Source organism: Bison bison, unplaced genomic scaffold (assembly GCF_000754665.1).
Source record: "Bison bison bison isolate TAMUID 2011002044 unplaced genomic scaffold, Bison_UMD1.0 scf7180017864485, whole genome shotgun sequence".
In the NCBI taxonomy this organism is placed as follows: domain Eukaryota; kingdom Metazoa; phylum Chordata; class Mammalia; order Artiodactyla; family Bovidae; genus Bison; species Bison bison.
In genome coordinates this window covers 1,275,487-1,289,585 of record NW_011495045.1, presented here as the reverse complement: position 1 = coordinate 1,289,585, position 14,099 = coordinate 1,275,487, and the positions used below count along the sequence as shown (strand labels likewise).

Here is a 14,099-nt window from a genome sequence, read left to right as displayed (position 1 = left end):
GACAGACCCCATAGACGGCAGCCCACCAGGCTCCCCCATCCCTGGGATTCTCCAAGCAAGAACATTGGAGTGGGTTGCCATTGCCTTCTCCAATGCATGAAAGTAAAAAGTGAAAGTGAAGTCGCTCAGTCGTGTCCGACTCTTAGCGACCCCATGGACTGCAGCCTACCAGGCTCCTCTGTCTATGGGATTTTTCAGGCAAGAGTACTGGAGTGGGGTGCCATTGCCTTCTCCGTAGATTCAACACGATCCTTATCAAAATGCCAATGATGGACTTCCCTGGTAGTCCAGGGATTAGGACTCCATGTTTCCACTGCAGGGGTTGGGGGCCGGAGCGGGGAATGGGTTCAATCCCTGATTGGGGAACTAAGATCCTGCATGCTGTCTGTGGCCAAAATAAAATGACACTAATGATATTTTTCCCACAACCAGAACAAATAACTTTAAAATTTGCATGGAAACACAAAAGTCCCCAAATAGCCAAAATAGTCTTGAGAAAAAAGGACAGAGCTGGAGGAATCACACTCCCTGCCCTCAGACCATACAGACTACAAAGGTTGATAATCAAGAGTATGGAACTGGCACAAAAACAGACACATAGATCACTGGAACAGTGTATAGTCCAGAAATAAACCCTTGTACTTACGGTCAGTTAATCTATGACAAAGGAGACAAGAATATACAATGGAGAAAAGACAGTCTCTTCAATGAGTGGTGCTGGGGAAACTGGACAGCTACATGTAAAAGAATCAAATTAGAACATTCTCCAACACCATATTAAAAAAAAAAAGTTGGATTAAATACCTAAAAGACTGAATACTAAAAAACTCCTAGAGGAAAAGATAGGCGGAACACCCTTTGATATAAATCATAGCAATACTTTTTTTTGATCTGTCTCTTAAAGAAAAGGAAATAAAAACAAAATAAACAAATGAGACCTAATTAAACACACAAGTTTTGAACACCAAAGAAAAGTACCCACAAAACAAAAATACAGCCTACTGAACGGGAGAAAATGTTAGCAAGTGATATGACCAGTAATGGGTTAATATCCAACATATATAAACAACTCATACAACTTATCAAACAAACAAACAACCTGATTAAAAAATGGGCAGAAGGGGAAATTCCCTGGTGGTACAGTGGATAGGAATCTGCTTGCCAATGCAGGAGGCATGGGTTCGATCCCTAGTCTGGGAAGATTCCACATGCCACAGAGCAACTAAGGCCTTGCTCCACAACTCACTGAGCTTGTGTGCTGCAACTACTGAAACCCATGCACCTAGAGTCCATACTCCGTGACAAGAGAAGCCCCCACAATGAGAAGCCAGTGTACTGCAATGAAGAGTAGCCCCTGCTCACCACAACCAGAGAAAGCCCATGTGTAGCAACAAAGACCCAGTGCAACCAAAAATAAAATAAATAAATAAGTAAGTTTTTAAAAATAGGCAGAAGACTTGAACAGATATTTTTTTAAAGAGGAAATGCAGATGACCAACAGGAAGAAGAAAAGATGCTCAACATTGCTAATTATCAGGGAAATGCAAATCAAAACCATATCACCTCATCGCTGTCACAATGTTTATCATGGTTATCATCAAAAAGAACACAAATAACAAATGCTGGCAAGGACATGGGGAAAAGGGATCCCTTTTACACTGCTGGTGGGATGTAAATTGGGGCAGCTAATGTGGAAAACAGTTTGATGGTTACTCAAAAGACTAAAATCAGAATTACCCTATAACCCAGTAAAATTCTCCTGGGTATGTAGCTGTAAAAAACAAAAGTACTAATTTGAAAACATATATGCAACCAACGTTTACAGCAGCATTACTTACAACTGAAAGATATGCAAGCAACTTCAGTGTCCATCAAGAAATGAATGGATACACACCCACACACACAAAAGAATACTACTCAGTCATTAAAAAAGAAAGGTCTGCCATTTGCAGCAACACAGATAGACTTGGAAGGCATTTAAATGAAATAAGTCAGAGAAAGACAAATATTGTATGATATCAAGTACATGTGGACTCTAAAGACACAACAAACTAATGAATATAATAAAAAAGCTGCAGATGCACAGATACAGAGAACAAACTAGTCTTAGGGTGTCTTAGTTACTCAGTCGTGTCCAACTCTTTGTAACCTCATGGACTGTAGCCCACCAGGCTCCTCTGTCCATGGAATTCTCCAGGCAAGAATACTGCAGTGGGCAGCCATTCCCTTCTCCAGGGGATCTTCCCAACTCAGGGACTGAACCCACGTTTCCTGCATTGTGGGAAGATTCTTTACCTTCTGAGCCACCAGGGAAGAGGTGTACAAACTACTGAGTGGGAGTTTGTAAGGACATATTATACAACACAGGAAATACCGCTAATATTGTATAGTAACTTTAAATGGAATATAACCTTTAAAAATTGCATTGAAAATAAAAAATTTTTTAAAATTCTTCTACAGAGAAAAAAAACAAACACTAAGCCATCACCTGATGAGCTGGTAAACAAAATGTAATATATCCTTACAACTGAATATTATTCAGTCATAAAGAATGAAATACTGATTCATGGTACAACATAGAAGAACCTTGAATATATTATGCTTAGTGAAAGAAGCCAGACACAAAAGACTGCACATTATATGATTCCATTTATACGAAATGACCAAAACAGGCAAATCGACAGAGGCAGAAAGCAGATTAGTGGCTGGCTGCTAGGAACTGGAAGAAGCAGGGAATTGAAACTGACTGCTAATAGGCACAAAGTTTATTTTGGCAGTGATGGAAAGGCTCTGGAATTAGTGGTGATGGTTGCACAACACAGTGAAAATGCTAAAAACCACTGAATTATATATACTATTTAAAATAATGAATTTTATGCCATATAATTTTTAAATCAGTAGGGAAAAAAAGAAACATATAGGGTTAGGATAACCTTATTTCCTATAGATAACTTTTTTAAGAATGGAAAAGTTCATCATCAGTTTTTACTAAGTTTATATTTGTAAGATAGTTATCTTGTAAGTTAGAAGAGCAATTCTAAATATTTATGGTGCTTTGAAAGGAATCAACATGTACAGAGTAATTTTATAAGCTTTTTACAGGCCTAATAAAAAGGAAAATGAATGGAAAATTTCAAAATGTGACAAGATCTACTATACCTGGTGACAAATATCTGCCATCAATTCAATCAAGTTTTCCTTAACAGCAATATTACGAGATCCTGAAGTGTATTTCCCTCTGCTTCCTATATTACTTATTTCATTAACTAACAAATCATACAGGTTGTGTAAAATACTTCTCCACTTTCTTGATTCATAAGCACCTGTAATATTAAAAAATAATTAAAATATAATCTATATATACAATCCATTTGTACTGCCAACTTCCACAAAACCATTTTCAGGTAGAAACATTAGAAGACATCTGGTGCAGTCTATTTACTACTAATGGCTCCTCTGACTATATCCTTGACAAGCTCTACTTCCTAATGATGTCCACCTCACACTCAGTTAACTGTATATGCTTTGAAGAGAGAAGAAATAAAAGTTTGATTGAGATTTTGATTAAATTGGCTAGATAAAGTTTGATAAGAATATGGAAGAATTTAAAAAAACAATACAATTAGTACATCCCCTCTTTTATGAGAACCAGCTTCTCTGCAGGCCTTTGTTTAACAGAAAAACATTACCAATTTCTTCAACAAGTGTACAAATAACATGTTATCCAGACACCATATCGTCATCTCTCCTCTTTCCCTAGACTTACTCCAGTCAACTTATGTCTCTTAAAAATGCTTATTCTACAAAATCTCATGAGCATACCAGAATACTCACAATTCTGATCTAATAAGTATGAGGAACAAACAGTGGGGCTATTACTTTCCACAAACAAATAACCTATTTAAAACCTATTAATGAATTTAATTTAATCTATTTAAGAACTTAATATAATCTATTAATGTAGCCTAAAACTGTATTAGCATTTCTGACAGCCTTATCATCTGCCGATTTTCAATTCATCCTAAACATGCATTTAACTAAAACCCTAAACATATCACACCATGCCCTAATAAGCCTAATTTTCATTCTGGTAAGAGCTATATGAAAGATGAAAAACTGAGAAAAGTCACTATTCTTTGACCTATAGTCATTTCATGGGCTATAAATACATTTAACTATGTATACTAGAAGACCGCACAAAACACACACAGCTGATTGTGATAAAGTAAGGTCATTATACTAACCATGATGAACTGACTTAAAAGCTAGTACCAGCAAGAGTCAAAACATAGCCTAATCATGAGTGAACTCATTCAATTCTGGTTCTACCCACTAAAATTCTTGTCTACTGAATGGAACTACACCATCCAAGCAATACTCTCTTGGTGAAAGATTAACCTAAAGGAATGAAGGGAGGATAAGTCATTTATTTTCAGTTTTCCTAGCAAACAGAAGCCTGGAATAACTATGAGGTTTGAGGCAATATGTATTTATCTTCATTGGGAACTGACATCTAGCTGGTTCAGTCCATATTTATCTATTTTATTTTTCTAATAAAAGCAATACATATGTAGATAAACAAGATCTTGCCTTCTCTGTGTCACACCTCTTAGCGCCTAATTATTACTACATAATCACCTCCTAGAGGAAACAGTGTCTCATCTTTGTACTCCTCATAAAATGCAGAACTGTACTAAACAAATGGCAATGCATGATATGATTTGCTACCACAGTTTCAATTTTTTTCTAAGAAAGTGAAAGATATCCTCATGACTAATTATATTACCATGCATAACAATCCAGAGGAAGGTCATAACCTCCTGATCATACAGATTTCATACTTAACCCTTTGTATATCAATGAAAAAACAAATTCAAAATAGGAAAAAACTTTCTTTATACCTTTATCTTGAGTTTTGGCTCCCTTTGGATGATGAATATAAATTTGTAGCTGAAATAATTCAATAATTACTTCTTTTAAGGAATTATTAAGTCTCTGTTGAGTCCAAATATAAAGTAAGGTAGGAAGAATTTCATCTCCTAATTCACATACTCGAATTCGAAAGTTAACAGACAAAGTCTTGAGAAAGATAATAAATGCTGCTAAGATATGATTTAGACCTGCAGGGCTCTTTTCTTGGCTGTAACATAAAATAAAAAGACTTAATACAACAGGGGAAAATGCACAAACTGAAGACAGTTATGAAGTTGCACACTGAAAGAAAAAATTTGACATCCAAATAATCTTACTTTCAGACTTGTTCAGGAAAAAATAAAATAAAATAAAATCATAGCAGTATTGCATAGCAACAGCAAAAAACAGTTCTTAATTGGCACTAAGAGATCTGTTCTCTCTCCCTACTGCTAAAGCACTGTCTAAAAATAAACTAATCCATAATACCTACCACTTACAAAATAGTTCACATTATAAATTGGGTAATGCAGCACAATAAGATGTTGATATTTCCAAAACACATCCCCAATTCATTTTATTCTTAGCGCATTATACTTATCCTCGAAAATGGGGAAAATAAAAATACTTAGAGGCCATAAAGCTTTCCCTGTTATTAAAAAAGCAAGACATCTCCCCACTCAAGAACATTATTTCACGTTCTGCATACTAAATATTCAGGAAGTACTGGACATAACACTTTCTTAGGGAATCCACTAGTTCTACTATAACAGGTCCAACGCTTTCTTAAGATTGGTAAAAAACTGTAGTCACTGAATATAAAACACAGTCTTGTAAAAAGGATCAGATGGATTTCCAATACAAAACAAAAATAGATCAGATTACCGTGCCTGGTGAATAGCCTTAGAAAAAAAATCCAAAAATTTGGGATTTAATCCATCGGTCTGTGAACAGCATCCTTTGGTCACAACTTGAATTATTCTTGCCACCAAAACTCTATTAATGTCTTGTGAAGGTTTAAGATATAGACTGCAGTACACAGAGAACAATTCTTAAAAAAAAAAAAAAAAAAGTATTAGTTATGTTTTTAAAAAGAAAACTATCAAAACATTTAATTAAATGCCACAATTCAAATTTCGGTAATCCCATAAACAAAACATTAAAAATTATACTAATTTATATTTAATACAGTTAAAGAATCCCATCAACATTTAACTTTATAAATTAAACTGTCTTCAATACAGGAACAGGGCTTCCCTGGTGGTTCAGTGGTAAAGACTCTGCCTGCCAGTGCAGGAGACACAGGTTTGATCCCTGGACCAGGAAGATCCCACGTGCTGCAGAGCAGCTAAGCCTATGTGCCACAACTACTGAGGCCCACATGCCTAGAACCTGTGCTCTGCAGCAAGAGGAGCCACCGTGAAGAGAAGCCCAGGCACAGCAACTAAAAAGTAGTTCTGCTCACCACAACTAGAGAAAAGTCCCCCAGAGACAAGGACCCAGCACAACCAAAAATAAAGAAATAAAAATCATTAAAAAAAAAAAAAGACAGGAACAACTATAGGCAGCAAAGTATGTGAACACCAGTTTAAGAGCCAGACCTCAGACTTAATTTCTCTATTCCTAAATTCCTTTGGCTAGGCCCAAGAAAGCACTTGAGACAGTGTGTTCTCCATAGTTTTATATTGTTCTATGCTAGTTGCCTAATAATGTGTGTATAGTGTGTCAGGAAGTGTGAAAAGACTGAGACTTTACGCTATTTGCAATCTAACAAATTAAAATACCAGGGGACTTCCCAGTGGTCCAGTGGCTAAGACGCCACACTCCAAATGCAGGGGCCCAGGTTCGATCCCTGGTCAGGGAACTAGATCCCATATGCAACAACTAAAAAGATACTACGTGCTCCAACTAAAAAGATCCCACATGTCACAACTAAAAGATCCTACATGTCGCAATGAAGACAGAAGATCCCATGTGCCACAATTAAGACCTGGTGCAGTCTATGGGGTTGCGCAGAGTCGGACACGACTGAAGCGACTTAGCAGCAGCAGCAGCAGCAGCAGTCAGATAAATGTAAAAAAAAAATTAGAATACCAGTTTTATGGATACTGACAGAAGACATGAGATTCCTAATCAGAGAAAAAGGACAATTTCTCACAGCAATGATGGGTATTCAGAGTAGCCAGAATGAATAGAGTAGCCCATGAGTAACCAGAATATCTTTATTTTTTTAAAAAATTTATTTTTGGCCGTGCTGCGTCTTCACTGATACGAGCAGTGGACACTCTCTTATTCCAGCGAGCAGGCTTCCCACTGAAGTAGCTTCTCTTAATGCAAAGCACAGGCCCTAGGGTGTGTGGGTTTCAGGAGTTGCAGCTCCCAGGCTCTAGAGCACCCACTCAGCAGTCGTGGTGCATGCGCTTAGCTGCTGTGTGGCATGTGGGATCCTCCCAGCTCAGAGATTGAACCCATGTCTCCTGCACTGGCAGGTTGATTCTTTACCACTGAGCCACCAGGGAAGTCCAAGAGTCACCTTTTTGTTTCTATAATTTTTCTTTATTGTTTTCTGTGTTCATTGATTTCTGTTATTCTGCTTGAAGTCTTTGGATTTTTCTTTTTCTAGTTCTTGAGATGGAATCTAAGGTATATATTGATATACTTGGAATTTAAGGTATATATTGATATACTTACATATATATACTTGATATATTTCTTCTTTTCTAATGTAGTCATTTAATGCTATAAATTGCTCTCTCAACATTGTCAACATTTGTGAGATGTGACTAAAGTAGTGTTTAGAGAAAAATATATTATATTAAATGCATATACTGGGAAAAAAGCTCTTAAATTAATGATCTACATTTAAGAAACTAGAGAATGAAACCCAAAACAAACAGAAGGAACTAAAAATGTAAGATCAGAATCCGTAATCAAAGAGGCAATATCACAACAGAGCCTAAGCATTTTAGAAGGATAGTAAGACACTATTTAAGAACTTTACACTCATACTTTCAACAGCTTATATGAAATGGACAAATTCTTAAAGAAACAAATAATCAAATATCACTGAAATATATAACCTAAATATATTGCATCTATATTGCATAACCTAAATCTTACATCTATTAAAGAAACTGAGTTCATAGTTAAAAACCTTACAACAACCATGACCTTCAAATTCAATATATAAAATAGATAATACATCATGCCCTAGTAGGGTATATAGCAGGAACATAAGGTTGAGTCAACCTATGAAAAATTAATCAACATAACTCACTATTATCAATAAACTAAGACAAAAAGTTCTATGATTATCTCAATATACGCAGGAAAAAATTTAACCTAATTCAATAACCACTCATGATAAAAAACCATGAGCAACCAGAATAGAAGGGAATGTCCTCAGCCTGTATTAATAGCTAACATGCTAATGAGCAAACACTGAATTTTTCCACCTAAAACCAGGAACAGGACAAGAAAGGATGTCTGTTCTCACCACTCCTAATCAAAATCATATTGGAGGAAAAACTATTAAAACTCTTGGAAGAAAATAGAGGGGGAAAGTTTCATGACATTGGATTTGGAAGTGATTTCTTGGAAATGACCCCCAAAGCACAGGCAATGAAAGAAAAAATAGATAAACTGTATTCATCAAATCAAAACCTTTCGTGCATCAGAGGACACTATCATCAGAATTAAAGGCAATCCACAAAAGTCTGTACAGTCTAAGCTATGGTTTCTCCAGTGGTCATGTACAGATGTGAAAGGTGGACCATAACAAAGGCTGAGGGCCGAAAAATTAATGCTTTCGAGTTGTGGTGATGGAGAAGCCTCTTGAGCGTCCCTTCTTCAGCAAGAAGGTCAAATCAGTCAATCCTAAAGGAAATCAAACCTGAATATTCATTTAAAGACTGAAGCTGAAGCTCCAATAGCCTGCCACCTGATGTGAAGAACTGACTCATCGGAAAAGACCCTGATATTGGGAAGGACTGAAGACAGGAGGAGAAGGGGACGACAGAGGATGAGATGGTTGGATGGCATCACTGAGTCAACAGACATGAGTTTGAACAAACTTCACTCCAGGAGTGAAGGCCAGAGAAGCCTGGTATGCTGCAGTTCTTAGGGTTGCAAAGAGTTAGACGTGACTTAGTAACTAAACAACAAGGAATTGTTAGGGGAAGCACACTGACTGAAACCACCCACCCTGGCCAGACACCATAGCAACCATTTGCATGAGTTGTTTTATGAAGGAGGTCCTGGTAAGGAACACAGAGCTATTAAGCCACCACCAACTGGAAGAGTCCGTTGGAGAAGGGGACGACAGAGGATAAGATGGTTGGATGGCATCACCGACTCGATGGACATGAGTTTGAGCAAGCTCCAAGAGCTGGTGATGGACAGGAAAGCCTGGTGTGCTGCAGTTCATGGGGTCGCAAAGAGTTGGACATGACTGAACGACTGAACTGAACTGCAAGAGTTCAGGAAAGGTCAAAAGGTGACACCACGTGTTGAACCACCTCCCAGAATCCTTCTTGCTGACATCCATCTTGGATGAGCAATGCTTGTGCCACCAGGAAGGACTCTGAGTCAGAATGACTGGCCAAAGACAACCCAGAAACTAACCTCATCACCATAAACCCCAAGACTGTGAGCCACGTGGCAGAGCAGTTCTCCTGGGTTCCCTTACCCTGCTGCTTTCTGCCTGGGCACATCTTCCCAATTAAATATCTTGCTTTTTCAGCACATGTGTCTCCTTGGACAATTCATTTCCAAGTGTTAAGATAAGAGCCCACTTTTGGGCCCTGGAAGGGGTCCCCCTTCCTGCAACAGAATGGGAGAAAATATTTCCAAACCATATATCCGATAAGGGATTAATATTCAAAGTATATAAAGAACTCCTACAATCCAACAACAGCCAACCTTATAAAAACTGGGCAAAATATTTGAATAGACTTTTGTCTAGAGATGATATACAAATGGCCAAATAAGCATATGAAAAGTTTGACATCACTAGTCATTAAAGAAATGTAAACCAAAATTACAATGAGATACCACTTCCCATATATTTACCTTACATTAGGAATGCTATTATCAAAAAAAAGAAAGAAAATGAAGTGCTGGTGAGGGTGTGGAGAAATTGGAACACCTGTCCATTGCTGGTGAATATATAAAATGGTGTAGCCCTTGTGGAAAACAGTATGGTGAGTAGTTAAAAAATTAAACATAGAATCACCACATGATGCAGCAATTTCACTTCTGAATATATACCCAAAAGAACTGAAAGCAAGGACTCAAAGAGCTATTTGTACACCCATGTTTATAATAGCATTATTCACAGAAGCCTAACATACAAACAACCCAAGTGTCCAATGACAGATGAATGGGTAAAGAAAATGTAGTATATATAAACAATGGAATATCATTAAGACTTTAAAAGGAAGAAAACTCTGATGAATGCTACAACATGTGAACATTATGTTAAGTGAAATAAGTCATTCAGAAAAGGACAAATATTGTAGAATTTCATTTATAGGAGGTAGCTAGAATAGTCAAATTCAGAGACAGAAAGCAGAATAGTTGCCAAGAGCTGGAGGAGGAAGTAGGGCAGGTTCTTATTTAGTGGATACAGTTTCAGTCTGCTTCTGCTAAGTCGCTTCAGTCGTGTCGGACTCTGTGCAACCCCATAGACGGAAGCCCACCAGGCTCCCCTGCCCCTGGGATTCTCCAGGCAAGAACACTGGAGTGGGTTGCCATTTCCTTCTCCAATGCATGAAAGTGAAAAAATAAAGTGAAGTCGCTCAGTCGTGTCCAACTCCTAGCGACCCCATGGACTGCAGCCAACCAGGCCCCTCCGTCCATGGGATTTTCCAGGCAAGAGTACTGGAATGGGTTGCCATTGCCTTCTCTGAGTTTCAGTTTAGGAAGAAGAAAAAAATTCTAGAAATGAGTGGTGATGGTTGCTCAACAATGAATATTCTTAATACCACTGATTTGTATACATTAAAATGGTTAAAACAGTAAATTTTATGTTATGCATATCTTATCATTAAAAAATACTTATACTGAGGTCTTAGCCAATATAAGGTGAAAAAAGAAATCAGGCCACATGGCTCAGTAAAACTCTCTATTACTTGCAGATGACATGACTGTCTAAACAGAAAATTCCCCAGAATGAACAAAAGAGGTGTTAGACCTAATAAGTGAGTGATTTTAGCAAGGTTCCGGATCAATATGGTATTTCTGAACAATATGGAAAAGAAAATGTTTTTAAAAGACAGTAAACTTTACCAACTACAGCAGTATAAATCTAACAAAACTATACAAATTCTGCATATGCTGATAAATCAAAAATGACCTAAATAAATGGAGAGATATATCATGCTCATGGACTGGAAGAGTCTATGTTGTTTAGATGTCTGTCTCTCCTAAATTGTTCAACAGGGTCAAAACAATCCAAATAAAACTGCTGCAGAACTTTTTGTAGAAGTTAACATGCTGATTCCAAAATATATAGAGAAATGTTGGTTTAGTCTTAGGCCATCCTCTCATCTCATATTAAGCTCTCTACCTAGACAATTTCATCCATAACAATGGTTTCAATAGCCACCTCTACCAAACACATTTTGAATGTAAACACCTCTTGAGCAGAGTTTCATTGAGTGAAGTCACTCAGTTGTGTCCAACTCTTTGCGACCCCACTAACTGTAGCCTACCAGATTCTTCCATCCATAGGATTTTCCAGGCAAGAATACTGGAGTGGGTTGCCATTTCCTTCTCCAGGAGATCTTCCAGACCCAGGGATTGAACCCGGATCTCCTGCATTGTAGGCAGACGCTTTACCGAGCCACCAGGGAAGTCCAATTAGAGAAGTAAATTTCAGAGAAGGTAACTAACTAGAAAAATTCAACAAAAAGACTGATTATTGTAAGTGGAGGTAGTTTCCTTAAAAATACAGAGAATTTCAGAGAACGTGCCAGATGATGGAATCATTATACAGAGACTAGAGGAATGACTGTCTATTTTTCAGAGAGACCCATTGTTACAAGTAATAATTAAAATGTACAAAACCCTAAATATTTAGGCTGAACTATTTTGGTGACAGATGTGTTGGAGTATCCTAGACATCACTGGCCTATTCTCCAAAGGCTGCTTCTAGGCTTTCTGAGGCCCTGTTTGAGACACAACTTCCTTTGTGTTCAGAAAAACAGCAAAGGCCCCAGGTAGATAAGAAATTAACCAATAGCTGAGAAAACCTTTATTCATGTAGGAACAGTAGAATACAGCTCAGGGCACCGATTAGGTCATGGTTTTACAGTCCACAAACATCTTATCTTGAAATGATAAACTGACAGTAACAAAATATAGATAAATGTCTATTAAATTATCACAACGTATCTTGAATACTTCTCAATGAAAAATACTGAGTTTCTAAATTTTCAGAGGCAGCTATATTAGAAGACTGACAGCTGGCTTAAAGTCACCTCGTTAAAGCCAAATACCATTCCCACCCACTAAGCCCACCCAGAGCCAGAAATACTCTACCTCTGAAATCAATAAACTCAAAAATTTCAGTCTCTGACCAAATTTCCTTTGTGGTCACTTAGTACTTCTCACCTAGAAACTAAACAATTCCTCGCTGGCATCCATCCCACTCTACTTACCTTCTAAGTCATTGACTCCTATATATTCTATTATAGTAGTTTTTGATAAAGAATCCACCTGCAATGCAGGAGACCTGGGTTCAATCCCTCAGTTGGGAAGATCCCCTGGAGGAGGGCATGGAAACCCACTCCAGTGTTCTTGCCTGGAGAATCCCCATGGACAGAGGAGCCTGGAGGGCTACAGTCCATGGGGTCGCAAAGAGTCGGACACAACCGAGTGACTAAGCACAGCACAGCACCTTACCAGTAACCTGCTAACTTCCTAATCCAATTGATACTTCTGTGTCTTACTACCTCTACAACACTTGAAACACACCTCTTCCAACTTGAAACTCTCTTGCTTTCCCTTTTATGACACCTCTCTCTGTTTTCTTCTTTCTACTCTATGAATCATTGTTGAGTTTAGGTGTTACTGATCTGTGAACTCACTTCCTTCTAACTTTTGGTTTACTTTGTTTTTTTCTGTCATTGGACTGCCAAGCCTTTGAGGAGAGATATGGCATCTTTCAATTCTGCAATTTAAGTTCTGATAGCAGGCACCAAATACATTATTAGTGATAATAATTTAGGAAGTAAATAATACATAAAAACTGTTAAAATCTATAACCATTTAATTTTACCAAGGTACTGTTAAACTGTGAGGTCATTTGGGAGATATATATAGTCTCTCAATGCTCTTTCGGCAAAATTTCATTTCACAAGGAAAAAATCACAAGCAATAAACTTCAAAACATACCCAGCCACTGTTGCTGAGATATTTCACACCAGTATTTCCTCACTGAAAGAATGTCCTTCAGCAATATATTGCTACAATCAGCTCCATAAATAGCACCACTGGATGAATCTTTCACTGTATCCATGATATAATTCAACAGTTCTTGACATTTCAGCCTGGGTGCTCCTATTTAAAAATAAACAAGCAGAAACATTAATCTCAAGAAAAATATGTTAAGGATGCTTGAAACAGCAACTGTATGAACCTCTTTCTCATAAAAGAGTGATCAGAAAATTACGGCCCTTCGGGCAAAATTCAGCCAATCATCTGTTTTTGAAAACAAAATTTTATTAGACCACAGACATATCTATTAACTTACATATTGTTTATGGCTACTTTCATGCTAAAATGGCAAAGCTGAGTAGTTGAGACAGGGACTATATAGCCTGCAAAAGTCAAAAACATTTATATCTGGTCCCTTTACCAATCTGCTAGTCTGACAAATCTGCAGGATTATATAACAAAAACAATCATTCACTCTATCCTTAATAATTCACAATTTCTGACATTAGACCTAAAATGATTCAAAGTTTCTCGGTGTTTTTAATAAAAATATGAATATATTAGAATAAGATATTAAGGAGACTATTATTTACTTTGAAAAGAAAATTATTTTCAAGTCCTATAATAGCATTTATTGCATACTAATATATAAGGCTATAATTTTTAGTTTTGTTTATTAGAGGTCCTGAAAGTTTTATATATATATATGTATATATATATACACATAAATACATTATATATATATATAC

At 37.1% G+C, this 14,099-nt stretch overlaps 1 protein-coding gene across 4 annotated transcripts in view; it reads right to left on the bottom strand.

The window, feature by feature from the left end:
* ATM (ATM serine/threonine kinase) overlaps positions 1–14,099 on the bottom strand; it is a 149,897-nt gene that overhangs the window by 119,244 nt on the left and 16,554 nt on the right. For all 4 annotated transcript variants that reach the window (XM_010862840.1, XM_010862844.1, XM_010862841.1 and 1 more), the window contains 4 exons: positions 13,309–13,473; positions 5,797–5,962; positions 4,902–5,140; positions 3,160–3,323 (listed from right to left, as the gene is read on the bottom strand). In XM_010862840.1, the coding sequence (XP_010861142.1) occupies positions 3,160–3,323; positions 4,902–5,140; positions 5,797–5,962; positions 13,309–13,473 (734 nt within the window). The remainder of the gene's footprint in view (positions 1–3,159; positions 3,324–4,901; positions 5,141–5,796; positions 5,963–13,308; positions 13,474–14,099) is intronic.